This window comes from Panthera leo, chromosome B1 (genome assembly GCF_018350215.1).
Source record: "Panthera leo isolate Ple1 chromosome B1, P.leo_Ple1_pat1.1, whole genome shotgun sequence".
In the NCBI taxonomy this organism is placed as follows: domain Eukaryota; kingdom Metazoa; phylum Chordata; class Mammalia; order Carnivora; family Felidae; genus Panthera; species Panthera leo.
Genome location: NC_056682.1, coordinates 100,675,701 through 100,700,353, shown reverse-complemented (window position 1 = coordinate 100,700,353; position 24,653 = coordinate 100,675,701). Strand labels below are relative to the sequence as shown.

General features: G+C 38.6%; 2 protein-coding genes across 3 annotated transcripts; one reads left to right on the top strand and one right to left on the bottom strand.

Annotated features, from left to right (window-relative positions):
* Positions 1 to 6,162: 6,162 nt before the first annotated feature.
* LOC122218440 (translation initiation factor IF-2-like) lies at positions 6,163 to 11,198 on the bottom strand. Its single transcript, XM_042936691.1, has 5 exons — positions 11,129 to 11,198; positions 9,277 to 9,401; positions 8,604 to 8,930; positions 8,117 to 8,545; positions 6,163 to 7,570 (listed from the first exon to the last, which is right to left on the bottom strand). Exons 1-5 carry the CDS (start codon positions 11,196 to 11,198, stop codon positions 7,403 to 7,405), a joined length of 1,119 nt encoding a protein of 372 aa, XP_042792625.1. The 3' UTR covers positions 6,163 to 7,402.
* On the top strand, positions 8,417 to 13,582 carry SPRY1 (sprouty RTK signaling antagonist 1). 2 transcript variants are annotated; one of them, XM_042935553.1, is made up of 2 exons: positions 8,417 to 8,549; positions 11,363 to 13,582. In XM_042935553.1, the coding sequence occupies exon 2, from the start codon at positions 11,418 to 11,420 to the stop codon at positions 12,375 to 12,377; it is 960 nt and encodes a 319-aa protein (XP_042791487.1). In that variant the 5' UTR covers positions 8,417 to 8,549; positions 11,363 to 11,417; the 3' UTR covers positions 12,378 to 13,582. The 2 variants fall into 2 exon arrangements, with proteins under 2 accessions (XP_042791487.1, XP_042791488.1); XM_042935554.1 differs by lacking the exon at positions 8,417 to 8,549 and adding an exon at positions 9,178 to 9,574.
* Positions 13,583 to 24,653: the final 11,071 nt, after the last annotated feature.

Genomic DNA, 24,653 nt, shown 5'->3' with positions numbered 1-24,653 from the left:
ATGACTTACTTATTGCATACAGTTTGACAGTGAATTGTAAAGTTTTAAATGTTTTTTCAAAAAATCACAAGAGTATCACTAACTTGCTGTTATAAATCTTTGATCTCAATTTTTTATATAGAATTTGAGATTTTTTATGGCTTTGTTTTCTAGTATTTACACAATCTCCTGACATGGGAGAATTTTTCAAGTAATCTTTTCTATGCCTGAATTGATTAATTCTGGAGCATATATACTGCTTGATGTCTCTGAGATAGGAGCATAATATAATCAAATTGTCATTCCTTGGGTTGGCCAGATATAGTTATAAATATTAGTGATCTCTTATGAACATATCTCTCCCTGAAATTCTTTCTCTTCCCTTTTCTTCCAAAATTGAACAGAAGAAAGTGGAAAAGAGTACATAATACCTTTCTAACTTCTCTGATGAATTATGAATTCTTTCTCTCACTCTTGAAGGTTCATAACATTGGAGGAATTCTGTAAACTTTTTGAGCTCAAATATCCTTATATGACTGGTTTAATTAATTAAGTAAGTAAGGAAGCTCTATGTCCAATGTGGAGTTTGAACTCATGACTCCAGGATCAAGAGTCACACCATCCGCTGAGCCAGCCAGCCACTCCATTACTGGTTTATTTTCAGTAAGTGTCCTTAGTATAACTGACCAAATTAGGTATATTTTACCATTCTTTAAGGTTTTCTTAAAACCTTGTGGGCAAAACTTCTATCTATTGTTATCATATCATTTAATGACTAGGCATGCAATAAACCTTCATATTAAGTTAGATCTTGTCCTCTCTCCTCTTTTTTCACTGGTACTCTGGTCCAAGTTCTGTTTACCACTCATTAGGTTACTGTACTCATCTCTAAGGCAGTTATGTGACATTAGCCTTTTCTTGCTGCAATCCTCATAGTCAGACAAATCTTTTAGGAAGAGACTCTTTCATCAGGTAACTCCTTTGCTCTTGATTTCCTTGAGATCAAGTCCAAATCCTCACTGTGGCATTAAAATCCCTCTGAAATTTGTCCTTGCCTTACTTTTCCAATTTTGACAATTATGATTTTACAAAAGAAGCTTTGCTTTCCAGTCACGCCGGTCTTGTAAAATAATTGTGATCATGATGTGCCTGTTGCCTATTTTCTCCTTCTGGTGTTTCCTTCTGCCATGACCTAAAGATCGATTTGTCTTTTTCTTTGCCTCTCTTATGAATCCTATTTATTCTAGAATGAGATTCAAGTTCTTCTTCCTATAATAACTAATATCTTTTATAGCAATATATACTTCATGTTATGTGTCAAAGGAATAATTACTTCCTTTCACTGTTGATTCTTCCCACGGTAGCCAGTGATCCTTTAACATTTTTGAACAGTTTTGTAATTTTTATTTTGGTATGTTGTTTTTCTTCTGAGACTTCTACTCAGCTTGAGCACTCATCCTACTCCGTATACTGGCTCCTATTGATTTATGGGTTAACAAAATCCAAATCCATCTTCAAAAGGGAAATATTTTTCTAATACTGATATTATTTATAATATATGCACTATATGCACTATACCATATACAGCATTGATATACAAGATTGAGCTTCTTCAAAAGAATGTGATGTGTAGGTCCAGATGGTATTTGTAATCAAGGATTTTAAAGAAAGATTTATCCAATTGTGGCATTGCTGGAAGAAGTATATACCTTTTTTAAGTAACTACTTTGAGTGGGAAAACATCTTTTTGAATATATGTGTTGGTTAAAAGTCAATATCATTATTTTATGATCTTCTCCACTGATATTATAACTTCATACAGGTACAGTAGGTTATTTTTTATCTTTCAGATTCTTCAAAAAGCATCCAATGTATACAGTACATTTTTTGCAGTTTTATTGAAAACTAACACCTTAAATCATAACATAATATGGTAACTTAAGGTAAAAAAGACTATAAAACACTGATCAGTATAAACTGATGGGTCCAACTGCTAGACTAAAGCGCAATATTCAAGTTTTGATTGAAATTTGAAATGACTTATTTTCAACAATAGGTGGCGCTTCACAGGTTTTTTGTTAGTTGAAATTCATTGGCTCCATGACATACCTGTCTGCTATCAATTTTAGAAATTAATACAACCATTAGATTCATATAGTACTTTGGTAATTGGCAGAAACTATCTGCTACCATATCCGGCATACTTATTATCAAATTAAACATTCTAAGAGATTATCAGAAAGAAGCAAGAGTATGAAAGTATATAGAAGGTTATCTGCTTTCTACTTTTCTATTTATGTTCAATTTTTAAAATGCTATCCAATTACTTTTTTAAAACATATATTTGTTTTGTTTAATCCAAATGATCACAAAGAGCTTACAAATTTCATAGAAGATGTTTTTATTATTTGCAATGAACTTTATCTTAACTGAAAGTAAAATGTAAATGATTAAACATTCCAGATAAATGTTAAAGTTATCAGGGTCATAAACTTTCTTATTCTGAAATTATTAGCAGATAGCTCTTCCAAAATCTCAGTTAAAACACACACACAAACTCACACACATACACACATACACATGCACACACGCAGAAATACAATTACTTAAAACTGAGTTTAGCCTTAGAAAAACAAAAGCAAACAGAATTGAAACAATTATAAGATAAATAAATTCATTATTTAGGGATGAAGCACCTAGAAAGAGGAAACCTGAAACATTTCTTCATCATACAGTGTGTCTGAGACTGCTAACTTATAGCTAACTTACAGCATTTATACAGAGCTATAAATTTTACAAAGTACTCCATATACATACATTAAGCCTACAGTAGTGCTACAATTTGGGAAGGTGAAGGATTGTTATTAACTTCAGGTTACTGATGAGAAAGCAGGCTTAGAGAAATTAAGTGAAGGTCACCAAGCTAGAAAGTGGCAAAGCTGAGACCTGAACTTCGTATCATCTGACGCTACATCAGTTATTCTTTTCTCAATATCATGCCATTTTCACACTTGGAGTATTGGACATAGGGACATTATGGGCAAATACAGCATATTAGCTAAAGTTATAGATCATGATATAGAAGAATGATATAGCCAAAACTCAGATTTTCAACACATGTAGCCTATCAATTATTGTTACCACGTGAAATGTATTTGTACATGGAATTTTTTAAATGCTCCAAGAGAATTGCAATTTAAAGAAAACCAGAGTGTTCAAAAATTTTTTCTTGTAAGTTTTTTTGCATTTTCTTTTTTCAGTATAGGAAATAAGGATTAAAGTAGGCAAGCCCCAGGAGATGTTTTAAGTCGTTTTTATTTTAATGAAAACATGATTTTGTTGTTTTGCTGTTTCATCTCTGGGGACAGTTATAGGTTTTGAATTAACCTGTGTTCTTATGCATTTGTCTCTGAAGATGAAGATAGCAGTAAATGGTTATGGAAATGAAAGATTAATAGCTTTTGCTGACCAGAATCAAAGATGATACCAGATGATCACTATAGGAGGCATTCAGAAGTCAAAGCAGGAGAAGAGGCAGATTTTCTTTTCTTGTGAGAAAGAAGAACAAGGCAAAGTTCAGAAGTGAACATTTAATATTACAGAGGAGGAAAGAAGAGAGGATTTATTCTTCAATTGACTAGATAAGAAATGAAGAGTGTTTTGTACTGGGGCAAAGATGTTTCCTTATACAACCTTACCATGTGGATTTAGTTACTAAAATCTTTAATATGTAGTAGTGATGCCGTTTGTCTGAACTCTTGTCACTTTGATTCTCTGTAAAGGAATATGATACTTAAGGAGTAGAGGGCAATTCAGAGCCCTTCCATGTGCATTTCTTTTTCCTTCTTACAACTTGTGAAAAATAGAATCACTTGTGACAAAGTATACAAATGATTAGTTGTAGAATTATAGAGTGGACAGAAACTTTACAAATCATTCAGTATAATTTACTCAATGTATTGTTTGATTTGCCCACTTCCAGAATTTGAAGCCAATACAGAACATTTGTGTTTCAAATAGGGCAGAAGGATGAGAATTGAGCTTATGAAAATAAAGAGAATGTTTATGGAAAATTTACAGAATAGGTTGGTCTATTTCTGTCAACTACAAAGACTGTTTACAAAAGGAAACTGAAAATAAAATGGCTATCCTTGCCAGTTTTTCTTGGGAAGTATAGTAATACAGTGACTATTGCCCTAAAAGGAAAGTAGAGACTTAGTTTCCATTCCTGGTTCTTCATTAATTTATTAGATACTTATAGGCTAACTTACCAGTTTATGGGATTATTTTGTTTCTCAACAAGATAAAAAATTATATTTATTAATATGATTAATTCTTGGAAGAATTAATAAGGTATTATTTTTCAAAAGCTTGGAACACGTTATGATTCTGCTACTTTGGCAAATAAAGTAGATAAATGAGTAAGTTAAGCTTCTCAGTACTACACTGTTTTTTGTTTTTTGTTTTTTTAATTACTAGCGGTTGTGAGGAGTTATCAGATTGTTTTTTCATTTTATTTTACTCTTTCTTTCAAAAATCAAATCAGCAGAAGAGATGGCTTCTCTTGTTTCCACACGAAAGTGAACAAGGCATCCGGACTCACTCTCCATTCCACTTTATTCTTTTACACATATCTTAATAGTGAACTGAACATTATCGTAAGACTTTCCCATGGATATTTACATTGTTTTTCCTTTCCAGGAAAATTTCATACTTCAGCTATCCATTCCTAGGTATGGTAAACAGAAATTAAACTTACTAAATAAAGAGCAATGTCTATTTTAAACTAAAAGTTTAGAATGTTTACAAATTCTTATGAGTTGTAGGTAATCAAAAAGAGAGGCAGGTTTTATTAAATGTCTTCTAAAAGAGAGGCAGGTTTTATTAAATGTCTTCTAGATCAGGTGGCAAGACTACACCTGTATTTATTTGTAATGTAATAGAGAAAAACATACTGATGTATTTTATTGATAAATGATGTAAAGGGTCATTGGTCAACCTGTGCAGCCTAATATTTGATTTCTAAATAGAACATGACCCATGATGATGCTGTTACAGTTAAAATTTCATGGATTTAACTTATTATTGTAATTCAAAAATACTTAAATCTCATGCAAATTGTAATTTAATACATCTGTTGTTGAGTTTGAAGCTTATTTGTAACAGAAATCTTTCAAATATATTTTCATAGGATTTATGGAAGTAGAATGTTCAGTGCTCCCTCTCCTGGTTTTATCATATTGGTGAACTGACCTCTCATCCTAAAATTGTGGTAATAGCTGAGAAGACAATTTTGAAGATCCTAACAGAATACTCTGATATGATTCTATTTCTGATTTGACTATTCCAAGACCATTCATAATGGTCAAGAAACCTATCCATCATTGGTTAAAGTTCATTACATCCCAAAGTATGAAATCTAAGAAAAAAAAACAGAAAGTATGTACAATAATGTTGGTTTTATCTTTTTTAAAAGCCCATTTTAATACCATTTATATTGAGTGAATATGTAGCTTTTTGGCTTCATTCTTGTTCTATACTATTGTCTAGTGATGCTTCCTTCCTTCTTGTTGATGGTCTTAGCAATGCCCTAGGTTCCAAAGAGGTTAATTCCAAATACAACTTCTAATTTAAGTGCTCAAACATTTGAAAGTCTAGAAAAAAACAGCTTCAACAGAATCACTTGTTATTGTAAAGGAGCTTAAGAACTGAAAATTTCCATATCCAAATTTATACATGTTCTAGATTTTGAGGTTTGTTTTGTTTGCTTTATTTTGTCAGAGACTTTAAGCTACTTCTGATATCTAGTACCTGGAAAAAGTACTTCCTCTCCACTTACTATATGTTTTTGGTTTTTAGGTATCTTTTAAGAGTCTCTGTGGAATTTTAAATTTCACATATACTTATCCTCGCTGAAGCATAAAGTACACAATTTTGATAATAAAGGTCTAAAATCCCATAGGTTGTAAGAAACAAAGCGAGTTTCCTACTGATTAAAATATCTTTTTTTCCCAGTAACAAAACATGTATCATTAAGAATTATAAAACTTCCTGGTAATCTATTTTAATTGATTTCCAATTAACTGATTTTTAAAAATAAATTAGTTGGTTCTGGATGGGTTTTTTTTTTTTTTGTGTGCAAAATGATACAAATTAATTACAAAATTGAAGAAAGTTGGGGTTTTTAATTTGAGTTTTAGGAAATCATATCCCAAACCAAGACAGAGCACTTGTTATAAAATCTACAGCAGGAAATTTCACCTTTATGAGGTAATGTTATATACGTTTGCAGTAAGTAGTGCTACCTTCTGAACCTTCAGATTGCACATATTGTGAATTTTGCTTCAAATACGAACTGTAATGTTATATTATCATCTTTTACATATCAATATACGTTTTCTCTCTAGCTGATCAGAAGTGATGGCTTGGCATACAACTTTTTAATCTTCTTTTATTCAAAAGTATTTTTTAATTCAACCTTAAAAGTTGTGTTCACCAATACTTTCACAGAGATTGATAACTCAACTTAAAGGATTCTTCTGTGACAAACTGCATTTGTAGGAATTTTAGAGGTAATCTCAAAGTTTCAGAGGATGTTTATCACAGAGAGTACAGGGCAACATTTCCAAGTTGGTACACATAAACGAAAGAGAAAACGACTGTTGGAGAAATCCTGTTCCAGGTTTTCAGGCAGCCCGCGTGATTGACACATGATATCACTGGAGGCGTGTCCTGGAGTGGAGGTGGAGGTGGAGGCGAGCTGCTGAAATTCTGCGGAGCCGGAGTGGGATTGCTCTGTAAGGCACGCAGTGGTTTGCAGAGTGATAGCAGCAGACCGAGCTCCTTACCCTGGATAAGGAACTGCTACAGTCGCTGTAAATGTGCCTGAAAAGCAATTTCCAATCTTTGCGTTAGGTAAGAACCGTTTCCTTCCTTTCATTCCGTAGATATTTTAGGAAAGATTAGGTGAGAAATGTTGGCTTTTACAAGGACTTGAACATTTCTTTGAACTCGCTTTGGATGTAAGATTACTGGTTGCATTTCAAATTACCAGTAGTATTCCCACTGCTAAAACTAATGCTCTTAAATGCTACTGGTAAGAGAAAAAACAGGGTCCCTTTCTTTTTTTTTTTTTTTTTTTCCTTATCCGAAGGGTAACAAGTTTAAAGTCTGAAACGGTCGGTTGTGTGAAAAACAGAGTGGTTAATGCCGAAGAGGGTCTGGCACTCGGTGTGTGGACCAAATACATGTTTGTTTAGGCATTGTTGGCGACCGAACCCCGAGCGAAGCAATTGTTTAAAACCTGAATTTCCCGTCTCTGTGTATTGATTTCCAATGCGCAGAGGCGTTGCTTGAAAGTTGTTTGAACTCCTAGGCATTCCAAGGGGCAAAAGCACTTCGGCAAAACGTGCAAGACTGCATGTTACTTTGGTTCGCTGCTGACACGCCGACTGTGCGCCGGCCTGTCAATCACTGGAAGCAGCAACAGCCAGCACATGGCAGCGGGCTGCGGGCGGCGGGCGAGCTGGCGAGCGGCCCACCCCGCTCTACTCTCCGCCCGGGCGGCTGAGCGCGCTACGCGTCCAAGTGCCTAGAAAGAAAAGGAAATTAATGTTTTGTTTTGTTTTATTTTCCCATCGATAATCCTCTGTAGCAGGCATTTCGGCCGTGGAACAGGAGGGTCGGAGGACTGGGAGTGAGCGCTGCCCCGGAGAGGCTGACCTGCCAGGACCGGAGTTCCGGGGGACGCTGTGCCCCCCACTTGCCCAGCGTGCAGGACCGGTTAAGTGCCTCGACCTGCGCGGGGGCCAAGAAACGACGCCCCGCCTCTTCCCTTGAGAAGAACCCCCCCAGCCTCAGTCCTTCCACCGCTACCCCTAAAAAAGCGGGTAAAAAAAAAAAAAAAAAAATCCCACCCACCCCCGCCCGGGGAAGCGGCAGCCTCCGCCTCGCAGGCGTGCGCTCCCGGCCTCCGCCGGGGCCTGCGCGGTTCCGTGACCCGACCGCAGACGCAGGTTCGAGCCCCGTCCCGGGCGCCGCAAAGTCTCGAACGTCCGTGACGTGGATTTTCAGTCGTGAGGGGGCCGCCACTCCTTCCTTTCGCGCGAGGAGCGTTCGGAACCGGAGAAGAACTCACGCGGAGCACGGCGTGCCAGCCTGTGGGCCCGTCACGAACTCTTCTCTCTACCGCTCCCCAGCTCGCTTTTCTGGGAGACTCGAGGGCCCCCCAGAAGGGATTTTTTTTTTTCTGGTTCGTGGAAGGGGGCTGCAAGAGAAAAGCCCCAGAGGTGGATGTTACTGAGCTGCGCGGCGAACGCGAGCTGTGAGAGGTCTGCTGCGCCGGGCCGCGCGCGGAGACTCCGGAGAATTGTCCTCCGCAGCCGGAAGGGGGCCGCGGGGAGCGCTCCTGCCTGGTGGGGGCGGGGGAGGCCGCGGGCGGACTCGCCGCAGCAGGGGCAATGCCTCCTCGTCCTCCCCGCCGCGGTTGATGCGGCGTGAGCACGCTGCCGCCCACACCGGGACCTGGGCCGGGTCGCACGGCTTGGTCCCCAGCTACCGCTTCGACCTAGGTGAGTGTCCGGCGGCCGCTCTCGGCCGGCGGGGGCGGGGGGGGGCGCGCGCACCCGGCTGGCTCTGCGCGGCAGGTGCGGGCTCCGGGGCTCGGAGAGGGGGAGGGGAAGTGGAGGGGCGACCCCAGCGCGCGGCGCCGCCCCTCCGGCCGCCTCTCTCCCGGGGCGCTCGGGGCTGGGGAATCTGGTGGGCGACCTGCGGCCGCGGCCGAGGACGGTGAGGCAGGGTCTCCCATCCCCAGTTTCCTGCAGTGCTGGCGCGGTGGCCGGGGTTGTCCTCTTGAAGGAGCCCTCCACGCGAAAGATGGATTCTGGGAGGCTTTTGGGGTGTTCCCCGGAGGACTCTGAGGAACTTCGTGACTTGTGCCAACGGCGGGCTTTCTGTGAAGGAGTTTCCTCAGACCGGGGGCCGGGAAAGGGCGTGTGTGTGCGCGCGCGCGCGGGCGCGCGTTTAGGGAGGCAAACCTCGGAATTCGCGGGTAACCCCCTGGACGGAATTAGTCTGCGCCAAAGCGAGCTTCGACTTTATTCTTGTTTTGAGAGCGGTGGAACGGCGAGGGGAGGGGGGAGGGCGCTGCCACTTTAAAAATGGGAAGTCCGCCCTCCTGAGGTAATGGTAACCTCAGCCTCCTCCCCCTCCTCCTGCCCAAAGAGAGGGAGAGAGAGAAAACTTGTTTTCATTCATAACTTTTTCCTTTTCCTTCCTCTCCGTCAACTATTTATTCACCGCTTCTCCCAGCTCGGATTGCAGAGGGCGCAGCTCCACCGTCGTAACTTGCAGTGTGGGGACGCTTCTCTGCTGCCCCTGCCCCCGGCTCATTTCTTCCCGGCTCTTTAGGAATCCGGCTTTTCCTTTAAAGTGTAGACAGATCTTTATTTCTGACTCTCCATGCCTTGGGCTTGCTTTTGGCGCCTGCATTAGCTCTCAAGGCTCTCCACGATCTGTAAGAAATCTTGGCGAGATACGCAAAAATGGGTCGGAAATCCACGGTGATCCTTAGGATGTGATGGGACTGTACGAAAAGGTATTGGACTTGGAGTCCTGTTTCGGTGGGGAAGACAGGTTGCCGAGAGCGTGCGAGCGTGTTTGGGGCTGGATCCGAGAACTGTCAGTGCTTGAAAAGGGGCTTTGCTTCAGATCAGAGGTGGCTAATTTTCTTTTTATCTGCTAATCTGATTTACCAGGCAGCCTGAACTTCGTTACGACCGTCATTTAAAACGCAGATGAAACATGTGCCTGGTGTTTTTACTACACTCTTCAAATCCTGCACGCCTTTTTCTTAACTGTGGGATCTGACTTAGGACTTGGAGATACTCTGCTTTTAAAGCACTGGGTGAAGAGTTCTTTGCAAGGAGGAATGATCTTGTGTGTGCAGAGTATCGAAGGGGTATTTGAACAGTCCTTAAGGATTCCAGGACTAAACCAGGCAGATCATGAATGTGTTTCTTCTGTTGTACAGAGAAAGGCAGAGTAAAGGAGCCACTTGGGAGATCTTCGTTGGGAGAATGAGGGAGGGCAACTCCAAGAAGTTAACATAGAAGACATAGTCTATAGACAATCGGTTTAGTTAACAGAATGAAATGGACTTCTGTCTGCCTTATTCCTTCAGCTGGTGTTTTGGCTCGAGGTGGCAGTTGAGAATGGGCATTTTTTTCTTTTCATTCTTGACTCGGAAGGGATCTGTAGACTTTAGAAGGAATTTGTGTGATTCCATTGATTGAAATTGGAAATGTTCTTACGTTTGGTGGTTTTTCGGTGTGTGTGAAGAATGCGTTATAAATTAGAAATAACTTACTATTAGTGCGGAAATACAAATGCTTACTTTTATCAGGATATTACTGTACTTATCTTATTTCAAGAAGCACATTGATTCAGAGTTGGCAGTGCTCTTGAGAATCAAGATCTGTCATGTAAATACAGATTTTTAAATTAGAGGAAATGTGGTAATTAAAATGGCCCAGATTTCTCCATACTGCCTTAAAGGCCTAATACTTATTTGTACATGAAAGTTGTCTTGTTATGTGAGTGACCCCTTAATTTAAACTTTAAAAAAATCCTTTCATGATTTCAGATGAGAATGCTTTTTAACATCACAGCATTGAGTTTTGTGTGTGTGTTGTAGTGGCTGTAAGATACCAAGAGCTGTTGTATTCCTCTATACTCATTTTTACATCTTGTAGATAAATAATGGGTTACCTTTATAATCTTGGTTTCTAAGTAAAATGCCCTCGTACTTTGAGATTCCATTTTAGTTTGATGTCTCTTGGATTTTTTGTAATGTGTGAAGTATACCTTGACTAATTTCTCATTGTTAATCTAGTGCTTATAACAGTAAACAGCAGAAAGGCCATTCGTAATTTTTAGAAAGTGGATGTTTTCCTGTAAGGAAAACACTGATGAACTGATATGAGCTTTCTTTAGATGAGAGCTGTTCCAGGGCTTATCCTCAATATTCCCTATAAGGGCATACTCCATTTTAATTATTTGTTAGATTGACAAACAGGAGGGCATTACTCCTTGATTCTGCTTTTTAGAAGTTGAAAACAACGTTTCACTTTTATGGCATGGGGTCTCTTGCCTGCATTCTTCATCTGTGATGTGGTCCTCAGCCTCTTAGAATTGGACTCTGGCCAGGACCCCAGCATCATTGTAATCCGCTGATGAAGGAGATCATTACCAGGTGGTTTAGGCAATTTGTGACTTGACAGGATTCCCCCCCCCCCCCAAAATGCTTCCTGTCATTTATTCTCTCTCTCTCTCTCTCTGTTTTGTTTTTTTATTTTTTATTTTTTCATCTTTGATTTCCTTTTAGGATTTCAGATGCATGCCAGGTTTCCACTGATTGCCAGAATTCGAGATCACTACACATGGATCCCCAAAATCAGCATGGCAGTGGCAGTTCATTAGTTGTGATCCAGCAGCCTACATTGGATAGCCGTCAGAGGTTAGACTATGAGAGAGAAATTCAGCCTGCTGCTATTTTGTCTTTAGACCAGATCAAGGCCATCAGAGGCAGCAATGAGTACACAGAAGGGCCATCAGTGGTGAAAAGACCTGCTCCTCGAACAGCACCAAGACAAGAAAAGCATGAAAGGACTCACGAAATCATACCAATTAATGTGAATAACAACTATGAACACAGACCTACAAGCCACCTGGGACATGCAGGACTCTTAAATAATACCCGAGGCCCCATTTTGAGCAGATCGACCAGCACTGGAAGTGCAGCCAGTTCTGGGAGCAACAGCAGTGCCTCTTCAGAGCAGGGACTGTTAGGAAGGTCACCACCAACCAGACCAGTGCCTGGCCATAGGTCTGAAAGGGCAATCCGGACCCAGCCTAAGCAACTGATTGTTGATGACTTGAAGGGTTCCTTGAAAGAGGACCTGACACAGCACAAGTTTATTTGTGAACAGTGTGGGAAGTGCAAGTGTGGAGAATGCACAGCTCCCAGGACCCTGCCATCCTGTTTGGCCTGCAATCGTCAGTGCCTTTGCTCTGCCGAGAGTATGGTGGAATATGGAACCTGCATGTGCTTAGTCAAGGGCATCTTCTACCACTGCTCCAATGACGATGAAGGGGATTCTTATTCGGATAATCCTTGCTCCTGTTCACAGTCCCACTGCTGCTCTAGGTACCTGTGTATGGGAGCCATGTCTCTATTTTTACCTTGCTTACTCTGTTATCCTCCTGCTAAGGGATGCCTGAAGCTTTGCAGGGGGTGTTATGACTGGATCCATCGCCCAGGATGCAGATGTAAGAACTCCAACACTGTCTATTGTAAGCTGGAGAGCTGCCCCTCCAGGGGTCAGGGTAAACCATCATGATTTCTGGAAGTGCGTTGGACCTCCTGAACTTCTAGCTTTCAAGCTGTGGCTGTTAAAAAGATTCTATGACATACTGGTTTTATTTTCTCTACAATTTTCCCACCTTTCTTCCCCTGTTCCTAAGGTTTGACTCATGGATCTTACTCTTCTCTAATGGATGCTCTTCAGTAAGAGTGGACTGTGAAACTGCACCTGGCTCCCACTTACGACAAGAGCCTCTGCCATCCACGCAGGAGGGTATTGAGAGCCAGTGGGCTTTTGTGTAGCCGTTTTGTTCTGCAAGCAACTTTTCAAATAGTTGTTGTATAAATGAACATACCCACACACATACCCAGTCAGTCTGCAGTGATTTAGAGCTGTTTTTGATTGGGTACTCTGGGAGCAGGGAAACTGGTTTTTAAAGAAACAACATTTTTATTGCTTAATTAAGCTATGTGTTAAGTTTGTCTCCAGTTAGGGCTGTCTTCATAGCATTGGCCCCTTAAGAAGCATGGGGGGATATATTTTTGTTATAACATAAAAATTTTCGTTTAACCACTGCCCTCTCCTTGCCCCTCAAAGTTCTTTCCCCTCAGTTTTTTTTTTTTTTTTTCCTGAAGATGCCAGGTATTTTTCTTTTCCTATGTAATTTTAGATTTGCTTTACAATATAAATCTTCACATTGGAGATAAATTGGTTGTTTCTTGCTCATCTTTATTCTAGCTTTCATGTTTGTGAAGGACTCAACTACCTTCCTGCCACACCCCACACTTTTTACCAAATTTCTCATCATTGAGGGCACTTGGATAACTGAAGTTGATATTTACAGCTGATCAGTCTATAGGTGTCACAGAACTATGCTGCCTAAAGTGATCTTGGCCCTTTAATGGTCCTTTTGGCCCTTTGGTTAGCTAACAGCTGGGTAATTCTAATTTTTTCTGTGTTTTCATTGCCTTAACCACAAATTGTGGTGCTTTTTTGTATATTTTATGTATAAATCACAAAGTTGAATTCTGACTATTTTTAAGACAAAAGTCTGTTAAACTTTTTTATTGTAAAGAATATTTATTATGCGAATCTATTATTTTATGATATTTATTGCAAAAGACTGTTGAAATGTACTCATGTCTGAATATAACAAAATATCAATACGTAACGGAAAGTAAGGTGACACGAAGAAAGTACCTATGTTAACTATAATGCAGAAAATATATTAATTAATGAAACCGTCTCTTGATTTCTTCATTTATTAGCCTGTACTATTATGGTGATTTTTGTCATTTGCTTTGACTCTTTCTTCATGCACACCCATTTTATCTCTTAGGTGAGCTCAGATTTAGATGTTTCCTGGGAAATGCATTAATCAAAATTTTGTGATCCAAATTCTCTTTCAACGGATGCCCTAATGAATCACTTTATAAAGTGAACTTTTTTTTGCAGTTAATATTAACAATCACTCTCTACTTTGACTATTTTGTAAGCAAGAGGTTTTGTGTATATCATAATTTCTTGGAAAATGGAACATATCTGTAATTTATGAAAATGTTTTATTTTCTTGGGTTAGTCAAAAATTAATCTTTATCAGTAAAACTTAAAGAACTTAGTTCTGTATGCATGCTAGGAGTCTCTAGCTCTGTCACTTTAGTAAAACATGCCAGATGTTAGAGTGTACCAAGGGAAATAGCTCACATTATCAAAGAGAGGCTTTAAAAACATTCCTGTCCCTACCTTTTTATTTTAATAAGTGTTTAGTATGGCCTGATCAAATGACATTTTGTCATGTTCTGTTGAATAAGATACCTCAGGGCCTGAAACTTTATATAGACAAAATAAATATTTTTATTTTTTGATCTGCTGAAACCACTCATAGCTAGAATCTTTGATCTGATAAAATTTCGTTTATGTGAATCTTCAAACTCAGTTTTACCCAACTCCCCATGCCTAAGTGCTATGTCAAACCTGAATAATTCTCTGCATTTCAGAATAAGATGCTGACAAAATTTGAACCTGTGATTTAGGCTACCAAAACTCTTTCTTACCAGCTTTTTTGTTTTGGTCATTATCTTTTAGATGATTTGGCTACTTGTTTTAGTACTTCTTTGTAAACAAGCCTTGATTTTGTTTTAATTGGACAAGGCATAAGTGATAGAAACTTGTTTTAATCCTTTCCCTCAAGCCAGTAAACCTATTAGTTGGCATTGTGACGTTTGATATAATCAAAAATTTTCTCTATGGTCTGAAAACAGGAGCATTTTTATAAATGAATATTTGTTTTGGAGGCTACTTCGTAATCTATAGTATTTCAAAATGTGAAGTTATTTTCTTTCATACTCAAGTTATGTAATGTTATCAGTGGTCCCTTAGTATTGGGTTTTTGTTTAAGATTGGCTCCTTAATGAAGTATATAAACACAGACTCCCTCAAAATACTGCATAATTTTTTTCTGTTATTATTCAGACTCTTGGTATAATTAGGATCTGGTGTAAGAGCTGTCTGTAGCTATAATACCCAGACTAAGAAGCTGTAGCTTGTATTGAAAGAGGTTTATAGTGTTAATGAGAATGTGGTATGTTTTGGATTTTTAACTTCTGGCTATATGCAGAATACATTAAAATTATAATATTAAGATGGTGGTCTGCTGCTGCTAGGGCTTTATGTGCACTCTTGCATGATTTGGAAGTAGCAGTATGTTAGACTTTCAGACTTCTGACAGGCTTGTTAGATGGCAAAGCATAAACACTTTGATTCAAAACTTCCTCCTTTGTGAAGGTTTACACCTAGAAGAAAAAAATATTAGGGTGTGTCCTTATAAGTGCTTATGAATTCTAGGCTTTCCAACCTAATACTGATCATCATTTTAAAGTGCTAAGTCTTTGAAAGCACCAGCAAAGCTGAAATTTTTTACAGTGCCCACTACTATTTATTTGATACTTCTTTCTTTTTAAATGTTTGTTTATTTATTTTGAGAGAGACTGTGCGTGGGTGGGGGGAGGGGCAGAGAGGGAATCCCAAGCAGGGGCTCGATCCCATGAGCAGTGGGATCATGACACACAGACTGAGCCAGAGCCACCCAGGTGCCCCTATTTGATACTTTAAATGAAAATAACATACCAAATAGATGGGCTAGCTTTCTTTCCTTATTCCATGATTTTGTCCCTTTCCTCAGCTACTACAGCTTGACAGAAATAGTTCCTTTCCAGCATATTTTCTGACTGCCAATTTTTTCATTTCAGAGTTTTATTTAGATAATTGTGAATAAAACCAAAATGGGATTTCTGTAATTGAGTAGTTTCCTGTCAACAGTTTATAACCCAGCAGGAAAATGAAATGTGAAAAGCAGGTATGATTCTTTTTGTGAAGGCCTAAGGTGAAACCTTAAATTATAGTCTGTAATAATGATTATATGGTTTTCAAAATCCAAACCATAGAACATTCCAATTATTACTAAGAAAAGTGAAATGTAAAAAACAATGTTCTTTAAAGTGAAAGGAAGTGAGTTAAAAACTAGTCATGTTTTTACCTTAAAATTGATATTGGAACCAACTTAGAGGATTCAGTTCCAGAAGATTGATTTAAGTTTTGAAATTGCCTCCTTTTCCTAAATCTACTCTCTTTCCCATCTTCAGAATGATGTATTTCATGGCAGTTTTATGTATAGTTGTTTCGTGAAAAAGTACGATCCCTTTTTGAAACATTGAAATAGTAAAACAAAGGACAGAGGGTCTAGACAGTTCTCATCTTAAACCCTACCCTACCTTTTTTTTTTTTTTTTTTTTTAATTCCAAGAGTTTCATGTCTTTAAACATCTGGATAACAAATCTTTAAATCCTTAAATCCTCCTTTTGGCCAGTTGGAGGTTTTGACAATTGGAGGATTTTTTTTCCCCATTATTTCACTGATTTGATATAATAAAAATAGCCAAGTATTTAATAAACAACTTACTGATTCTTCCAATATTCTCTCAGACTATTACCAAGCCATTTTGCTCTATTTATTGAACATTTACCATGTACATTATTCTATATGCAGAATAATTCTAGAGCTAGAAGTAGGTTTGAGTGTATCTTGCTTAATACTTCTCAACCATGTATAAAACCAAATAGGTCACTAGTTAAAAGTTAAAAATTTGTAGGTCTCTTAATAGTTCAGACCTACTATATAAGGAAAATCTCCAGGGGAGTAGCTTTGTATTCTGTATTTTTAAAAACTTCTTGAGTGATTTTATCAGACAATTTTGGAACTGCTTTTTTAGCTTGATGTCTTCATTTTGAGGATGTAGAAACATAAGCCCAGCTTGGAAGATAAACTGTTCATGATATCTAGGGTATAGCCAGGAATCTTATCTGATACAGGACTTTCCTCATTTCTTAGCAGCAAGCCAGTACCTTTATGCTGCACATTAGCTTTTGCCGTTCCATTCTCTACTAGGAAGTTTTTACTTCATTATTAATGTATTTGACTATAATTTAGGAAGTGGAATGTTTTTCAGCATATATTCTTTGCCCTTAGCTATCAGGAATAAGTAGCAAATGACTTCATTACCGTGATTATTTTTTATACGTTAATATTAAAGTTAACAACTTCACTTGAAAACTGAGCATGTGTGCTTCCTCTGGCCAGGTTTATATGGTAATAATATGACAAATTGATTTAATCCATTTGTAAAAGGTAATAGTAACTTGGCATCTAGATTAAAGGATTTATGTGATGTTACTTCGTACCATTGTTCTGTTTGCATTAGGATTATAGTAATCAAAGGCAATTTAAATGTTCTATTTTGCACTATTTAAAAAAATTTTTTTTAATGTTTATTTATTTTGAGAGAGAGAGAGAGAGAGAGCATGAGCAGGGGAGGAGCAAAGAGAGAGGGAGACACAGAATCTGAAGCAGGCTCCAGGCTCTGAGCTGTCAGCCTAGAGCCTCACACAGGGCTCAAACCCACAAGCGAGATCATGACCTGAGCAAGTCGGGCACTCAACCGACTGAGCCTTCCAGGAGCCCCAATTTTGCACTATTTAAAAAAAAAATAATTTTGTTTAAGTTCATTTTGAGAGAGACAGAGTGTGAACTGGGGAGGGGCAGAGGACGAGAATACCAAGCAGGCTCCGCAAGGTCCATGCAGAGCAGGTTGTGGAGCTCAAACTCATGAAAACATGAGATCATGACCTGAGCCAAAATCAAGAGTCAGATGCTTACCCAACTGAGCCATCCAGGTACCCCTCTATGTTGCACTATTAAAAAGATTGATGTTGTTAGTCAAATCATAGTAGATATGTTAATAATTCTAATTGCAAAACCTACCAGAGAACCTAGGACTTTTTTGAATTGTATATATTTGAGAAAATATACAAGATTCTATCATTCACTAGTAAGCCAAGAGTTAGTTTTGATAAACTAAATCATAATTTTAGTGCTAGGAAGAAACTTAGAGGTTATCTAATCCATCTTTATTTTTTTTTAAGTTCATTTATTTTGTTTTGAGAGAGAGGGTATGCATGTATAAGTGGGGGAGGGACAGAGAGAGAATCCTAGACAGGCTCTGCACTGTCAGTGCAGATGTGGGGCTTGAACTCATGAACCATGAGATCATGATTTGAGCCGAAGTCAGATGCCTAACTGACAGAGCCACCCAGGCACCTAATCCATCTTTAGAGATGAGAAGCCTTATTCAGATGTTAGTTACCTAAAGTCATGATCTAGTAGCCAAAAACAAAAACTTTGTAGAAAACTACTTACTGTATATGACCATGTGGTAAATGGTTGGAAGGAAGGAGAGGTTGGTTGGAAGGGGAATTTGAACAAAAGTTTCAGGTTAATTTATAAGTTATAAAATTGAACAAATGTGTTAAAGCATAATGGACGAATGTCAGTCCAAGGCAGAGAAATACATGCCAAAAGGAGGGAGTCAGACAAAACTAGCTGAATAGATTTGATGTAAGAAAACAAAGTGGGTGTTAGAAAACTGAGATCCAGTTTGACTGGCTAGCAGTGGTTCTCAAATTTAGCTGTGCTTTAAAATCATCTGAGTAAAAACAACAACAAACAAAACCTGTGTCTAGATTCCATCTCAGGCAAGCTCAATCAGAATCTCTGGGGGTAAGGCTTTGGCATTTGTTTTTTTTTAAAGCATTGAGATGATTCTAAGGCACGTCCACAGTACAAAACTTCTGAATTCGATTATAGGTATGTGGGGAATTGTGGGAGATTAAAATGGGAGGTATTAATATAAGCAGGCCAATTTAGAAAAAAGAAAGCCAGAGGTATTAAGAGTCATAAGTGGCTTGGAGGTTAGTAGGCATGGAAAAAGGGGTCAATGTGAAAAATAGTACAAATGTTAAATCCATAGTAGGACTTTGCAGTTATTTATAACATGGGTTTGGGATAGAGGAAAGAATTGAAAATGATTCTGAAGCTTTGGACCAAGGTGAATAGGCAAATGGTATTTCTGTTAAAAGAAATGGTTGGTGGGGCACCTGAGTGGCTCTGTCAGTTGAATGTTTGACTCTTGATATCGGCTTAAGTCACAATCCCAGGGTCGTGGGATGGAGTCCCCATAGGGCTCTGTGCTGAGTGTGGACCTTGCTTGGGATTTTCTCTCTCCTGCCCCTTCCTCTCTCTCTCTCTCAAAAAGAAAGGAAGGGAAGAAAGAAAGAAAGAAAGAAAGAAAAAGAGAAAGAAGGAAGAAAGAAAAAAGGAAAGGAAAGAAAGGAAAAAAGAAAAAAGAAAAACAAAAAGAAGGGAAGGAAAGAAAGAAAAGGAAAGGAAAGAAAGCAAAGAAAGAGAAGAAAAGGAAAAAAAGAAGTAAAGGAAAGAAAGAAAGTAAAGAAAGGGAAGAAAGAAAAGAAAGAAAAAGAAGGAAAGGAAGGAAAAGAAATGGGTGGAATTAGTTTCGGAGGTATGTGGTGAGGGAAAAGTTATGAGTTATGTTGGGATAAACTTAAAGTGTGAGTGAGTTGCCAGCAGGTTGTTGAATAAAAAGTCTAGAGTTTGGGGTGCTTGGCTGACTCAGTCTGTAAAGCATACAACTCTTGATCTCGGGGTTGTGAGTTCAAGCCCCACATTGGGCATGGAACCTACGTAAAAAAAAAAAAAAATGTCTAGAGTTTAATAGAAGTGGGTGATGGCCTGTCATCCACTGTCATCCACATGGGGTTGATGGGGAATCTGTAGCATAAATCCCTAAGGAAAGAATGGCTAGAGACAAAACCTGGAGGTACATACCTATATTTAGGGGATGGAGGAAATAAAGCCAACAGTAAGAGGGGTTGTCAAAGAAGGATAGGCACCAAGAGATTGATGTGTTTTAGAATCTAAAGGAGACTTTCAAGATGGAAACTAGTTAATTAGATGTCAAAAGCTGTGGAGAATCCAAACTGAATTTGGTGGGTGGTATCTAGGTGAAATTGTAATCAAAGGATTGCAAGGGATTAAGAAACAAATGGGTGGAAATACAGTAGGTAACGCTTTAAGTCTATTCATTCTAGAAATTTTGAGATGATAAGAAAGTAACTAGAGGCAGGTAACAGCTGAGGAGGATTTTTAGAATAACAAACACCTAAGCCTTTGTAGAAAGAGAGGAAGGGTATTTGAGAGAGCGATGGAGGGAAATAGCTGGAGGAAGAGTGAGCACAAAGGGGTGCTTTAACACTGCAAGAATGGTTGTTCTAGAGTAAAGAATAAAAGAAGAAAGAAAAAGATATAATGGAATTTTAAGAGGGAGAACAAGGAAGGAATTTTGATAAATCAGTAGTGAAGACCATCTGGGACTGAAATTGGTTCTTGAGGGTAGAGGTCTAGAATGGTTAGATATGGGGATGCTGTTGCACAGTCAACAGAACCGATGAGGTGAAGAACATGCACAGAGCTCAGCTCAGATTGAACAGAGACTGTTTTTGTGGCCTTCTAAGCATTTTCATATTTCATCTAGATATTGCTTGCAGCTGGTTAAAGGGGCACTTAAGCCAGAGAATAAGTGGCCAATAAGAAATGGTGAATTTGAAAGAGGTTAGGAATTTTAGGGCAGTAGTTGCTGAAATGACTGACCAGAATAATTGAATGAAATTTCCAATGAGGATGAAATATGGGTTTACAGAGAGCACCTAAACAGGAAAGGTAGACAGCTAAGAACAGAGGTGAATTTTCAAGTCAAAACGTTAGAAGGTAGGCCGTTTTTAATTCCTGAAGAAATCTGGGGTTTCTTTGTGCTGATGAGTAGCTGAGGTAGAGAGGAGATTTTTGAAGCTGAAGATGAAGAGAAGCAAACAGCCAATGCATTAAAAGAGTTGTTCATTTAGGTATTAAAAGGCCAGAGGTAGAGGTAGTGAGGAAAATTTAGAGGCTGGTGTTTGTGTTTGGAAAGGATGATTTTAGACTGTTTAACTTGCTTTTGGGCTAATGGATTATAAATTAAGTAATTAAGATCTGATAAAAATGTAAGATTTCTTAATAAGGAATGGACTAGTGGACTAGAATTTATTTCAAATTGGATGTCCTCCATTTGTAAGCCAAATTGTTAACAAAATCAGTTATTGAATAAAGAAAGTATCTTCATGAAAATTGATTGACTAGTCAAGTCAGTCGAAATAATACCCAGAGCCAAAAGACCTTTTGCTTTTCACATTCCCTTCTTTAAGCTTTTGTGCACTTCAGAGGCACTTCAGAAAGCAGAGGAATTGGGTCCAAGATCTTAGTGCTGTCAACTTCACAGAATTTGCATGTTGCAGATTTGCAGTAGAAGCTGTGAGTAAATTTGATTCCTCAATGGAAGGACATTTTATTCTTCTGGGCCACCCAGAATCTGCCTTGTACTCCAAATGTAGAGGGGTTTTATCTCCTTGAAGAAGGCTGCTGGTGTCAGAGTTATCTACTGAGTATGTGGAGTTCTAACTGGTTAGTTTGTGGTTTACAGACCTGCTCTTGGAATTACTTATCATTTCTTCTTTGTACCTGTCTTTGTCCGTTCTTTGGCTTTTGCTCTTTAATACCAGGAATACAATTCGATTAGGGAAGATAAAGTAGAATAATGATGAAACCAAAATGTATCAGCTTAACCCCTTGCTATCCAATACCTAGAACAGTGCCTGTTGCGGTAGAGTAGAAGCTTAACAAATATTTGTTGGTTGCCTTGCTAGATTTATTCTTAAAAGCTTCAAATTAAGGAAACGTGTGGCGATTAATAACCAAATTGAATTTTTGTTTCCACAGAGTTTTTGATTGTTTCTATTGTCAATAATATAGGCAGTTTTGAGAGAAAAGAAGAGTTACTTGGCTCTGTCGACCTTTTAATCATTTATCCGACACTAATACGTTAGGTGCTAAGGATCCCAGTCTTTGCCTAGTAATTCATAAGTTTTTAGCAATGTGATTGGTGCTATTATGTCGGTTGATGACTGGGGCTGTGGAAACACTGGGAGGAAGCAGCCACATCTGTCTTTGCAAGTCAGGGAAGTTTTCATAGAAAAGACATAAAAGATGAGTAGTAATTCATCAGGTAGACAGGAGAGAGAAAAGATTTCAGATAAGTGTAAGGCATGTAAGTGGGAATGGAAATGGCATGCTGGGAAAATTGCAAGTAATTTCGTATGTTTGGAATGTAAGGTGACTGTGGGAAGGATAGGAGCCAGTTATGGAAAGTGAATGTCACGTTAAAGAGTTTGAGCTCTATCCCATGGGTGATAGGGAGTCATGGACAGCACAGATTAGAAACAGGAGAGTGACATGACCAGATTAGAGTTTCAGAACAGTTCTTCAGGCAGCACTGTGGAGGATAAACTAGAGTGGAAAGGGGAGACCAGCTAGATGGTTAATATAATGATTGGTATGATTAATGTCATAAGGACAATGGAGATTGAAAGGAAGGGATGGGTTTCAGATAAAGGTTGAGATGAGGGAGGAGGAATCTAGATGACAGCACTGGATCCACTTATTTCTGGTAACATAAGGCAAAGAGAACATTTGTATAAATGAAATGTATAAAAAAAACCAAGATTTTCTCCACTGAACATTCTACTAATTGTGTAGATTTAAGAATCTTTTTTCCCCTAGACCACATCTCTCCCAGAACAGTTAATGAGTAATGAAGTAGACTGAATGCAGGAAACAATAAAGCAGAGAATAGAATCAAACGCTATGAAAATCAAACAGCAACTAAATTATTATTTCTTCTACCTCAGCTCCCTAGACAGAGTTCATGGTCTATCACTCAGAAAAGTGAATTATTTGAACTTGTTGTCAGAAATACCAAATTCCAGAACTAGAAAATTCAGCAAGCCAACCATGTTCTCCTGATTTTCTGAAAACATTAACCCCTATTTCCTCAGCACTCTGCCTCCTTCTTCCCCTAGGCCTTACGTTTGAATCACTGACTTTAAAAACAGTGTTTGCAACTTCAGTGTCCTGTTTTTCCTTCTCCCCTGTGTTTTTCTCTGCCTGTTTGTCAAAGTCAAAAATGGTGGTGACAATGGTAGACAAAGGAAGGAGAGTGGTTGGGATGTATTAGGTGATCGGGAATTAAGATTACAGAACAATTTGAAGTCACTCAAAAGCAAACCTGGAATGAACCTTAAAGACTACTTGGTTTTCCCTTCCTTCATTTCAAAGTAAAGAAAGTTGACTTCAGAGAGATAAAATGACTTACTCAAGGATAAATATCTAATAGGAAAGAGAACCAGAAGAATGAGAAGAATATATGAAAAGTACTTTTTTTTTAAATTTTTTAACGTTTTTATTTATTTTTGAGACAGAGAGAGACAGAGCATGAACGGGGAAGGGGCAGAGAGAGAGGGAGACATAGAATCCCAAACGAGCTCCAGGCTCTGAGCCGTCAGCACAGAGCCTGACGCGGGGCTCGAACTCCCGGACCATGAGATCATGACCTGAGCCGAAGTCGGACGCTTAACCCACTGAGCCACCCAGGCGCCCCAGAATATATGAAAAGTACTTTTAAGACACCTGTACTATAGACCTTGTCTCTACTTGAAGACTGGGAGTTTAATACGCAGTTCCTAAATAGAGTTCACCATAACAATCGGGGAGGCAGTAAAATCCAAATTCTTGCAGAAGCTATATAAAATGAAGGACAAAATAATTTCGGGATTATAATTGGTCATTTTTTTCTTTATAGTTTGAAATGCTTTTAAGTGAGAGTATTGGAGTTAAAAATTTTCTACATTTTATAGGTGGTATGTGGCACATGTAGAGACTTGGAAATGCTTTTTTGAGAGGTGATCATTATAAAGCAGAATAACTTGAATTTGAGGGAAACTGGCATTGCTTGATTTCAAGAGTTTAGTAAAAAAAAAAAAAAGTCAAGTATGAAAGCTCACATTTCCTTGCATTCTATGTAGATAATAGGATTTCTTTTCTCCTTGGCAATGAAATATGTACCATGTGGTCCCTTAATTTCTTAACTAAAAATTTTAATTGGAGGGGAGTCTCTTAATCCTTAGGGAAATATGCTTCATATGGATTGTAAAATCTGGCAAATTTTGGAAAGAAGAAAAGCAGGCAGTACTCTTCAAAAAAAAAAAAAAAGTGGTCTGCTTGAACTTGCCTTTCTTGAAAAAAAAAAAAAACAACAAAACTCAACATTCTTTCATAAAGCATTTTTTTTTCAAAAGTATTTGCCCTTGAGCATTTTTTCCTACTTACCTATGCTTATCTTTCAAAACAAACATTTATTTCTTTCTACTATAGAGTGTGGTGAGGAAGTCCCTTTGAGGTTATGCCCTACAAACATATCCAAGTAGTAACTGTCACCTCCTTCCTATGGCACAACAAATGACTAACTCAACCACAGGCAGCCCCGAGCATACAGCGGTGATTTCACGATGGGGGCCGTTCAGATGTTGCCTATGGGGAACAAAACACACATCTGTATTTTTGTGTGCAAATAAAATTTTGGGTCCCTTTGACCCAATGGAAAATGTGTGTCTGTTGGTGGCTGCCTAGTTGGAATATGATGATTTACACTTGGAAACATTTGTGTCATTTATCATATGATGTTACTGGCCTACAGCATGACTGCATAACAAATAACCATATTAAAAATTAATCTTTTCCAGTTCATCAGACTGTATGTCTTTCTGAAGCCCCAAGTTTTCTCTTTCCCTCTTGCCCTATCCTCTGTTCTTGCAGTCACCCTATGCGTTAACTACAGGATTAAGTGAAAACTCCTGTACTAGGCTTTCATAGATGTGCTGTCAGACCCCCAACCAGCCTGTTCACTCTTCTCTCCTGCTTTTCTGCAACTTAAGTCTTCTATCTAGTGGAATTGGTTCACTCTCTGTCCCTAAAACA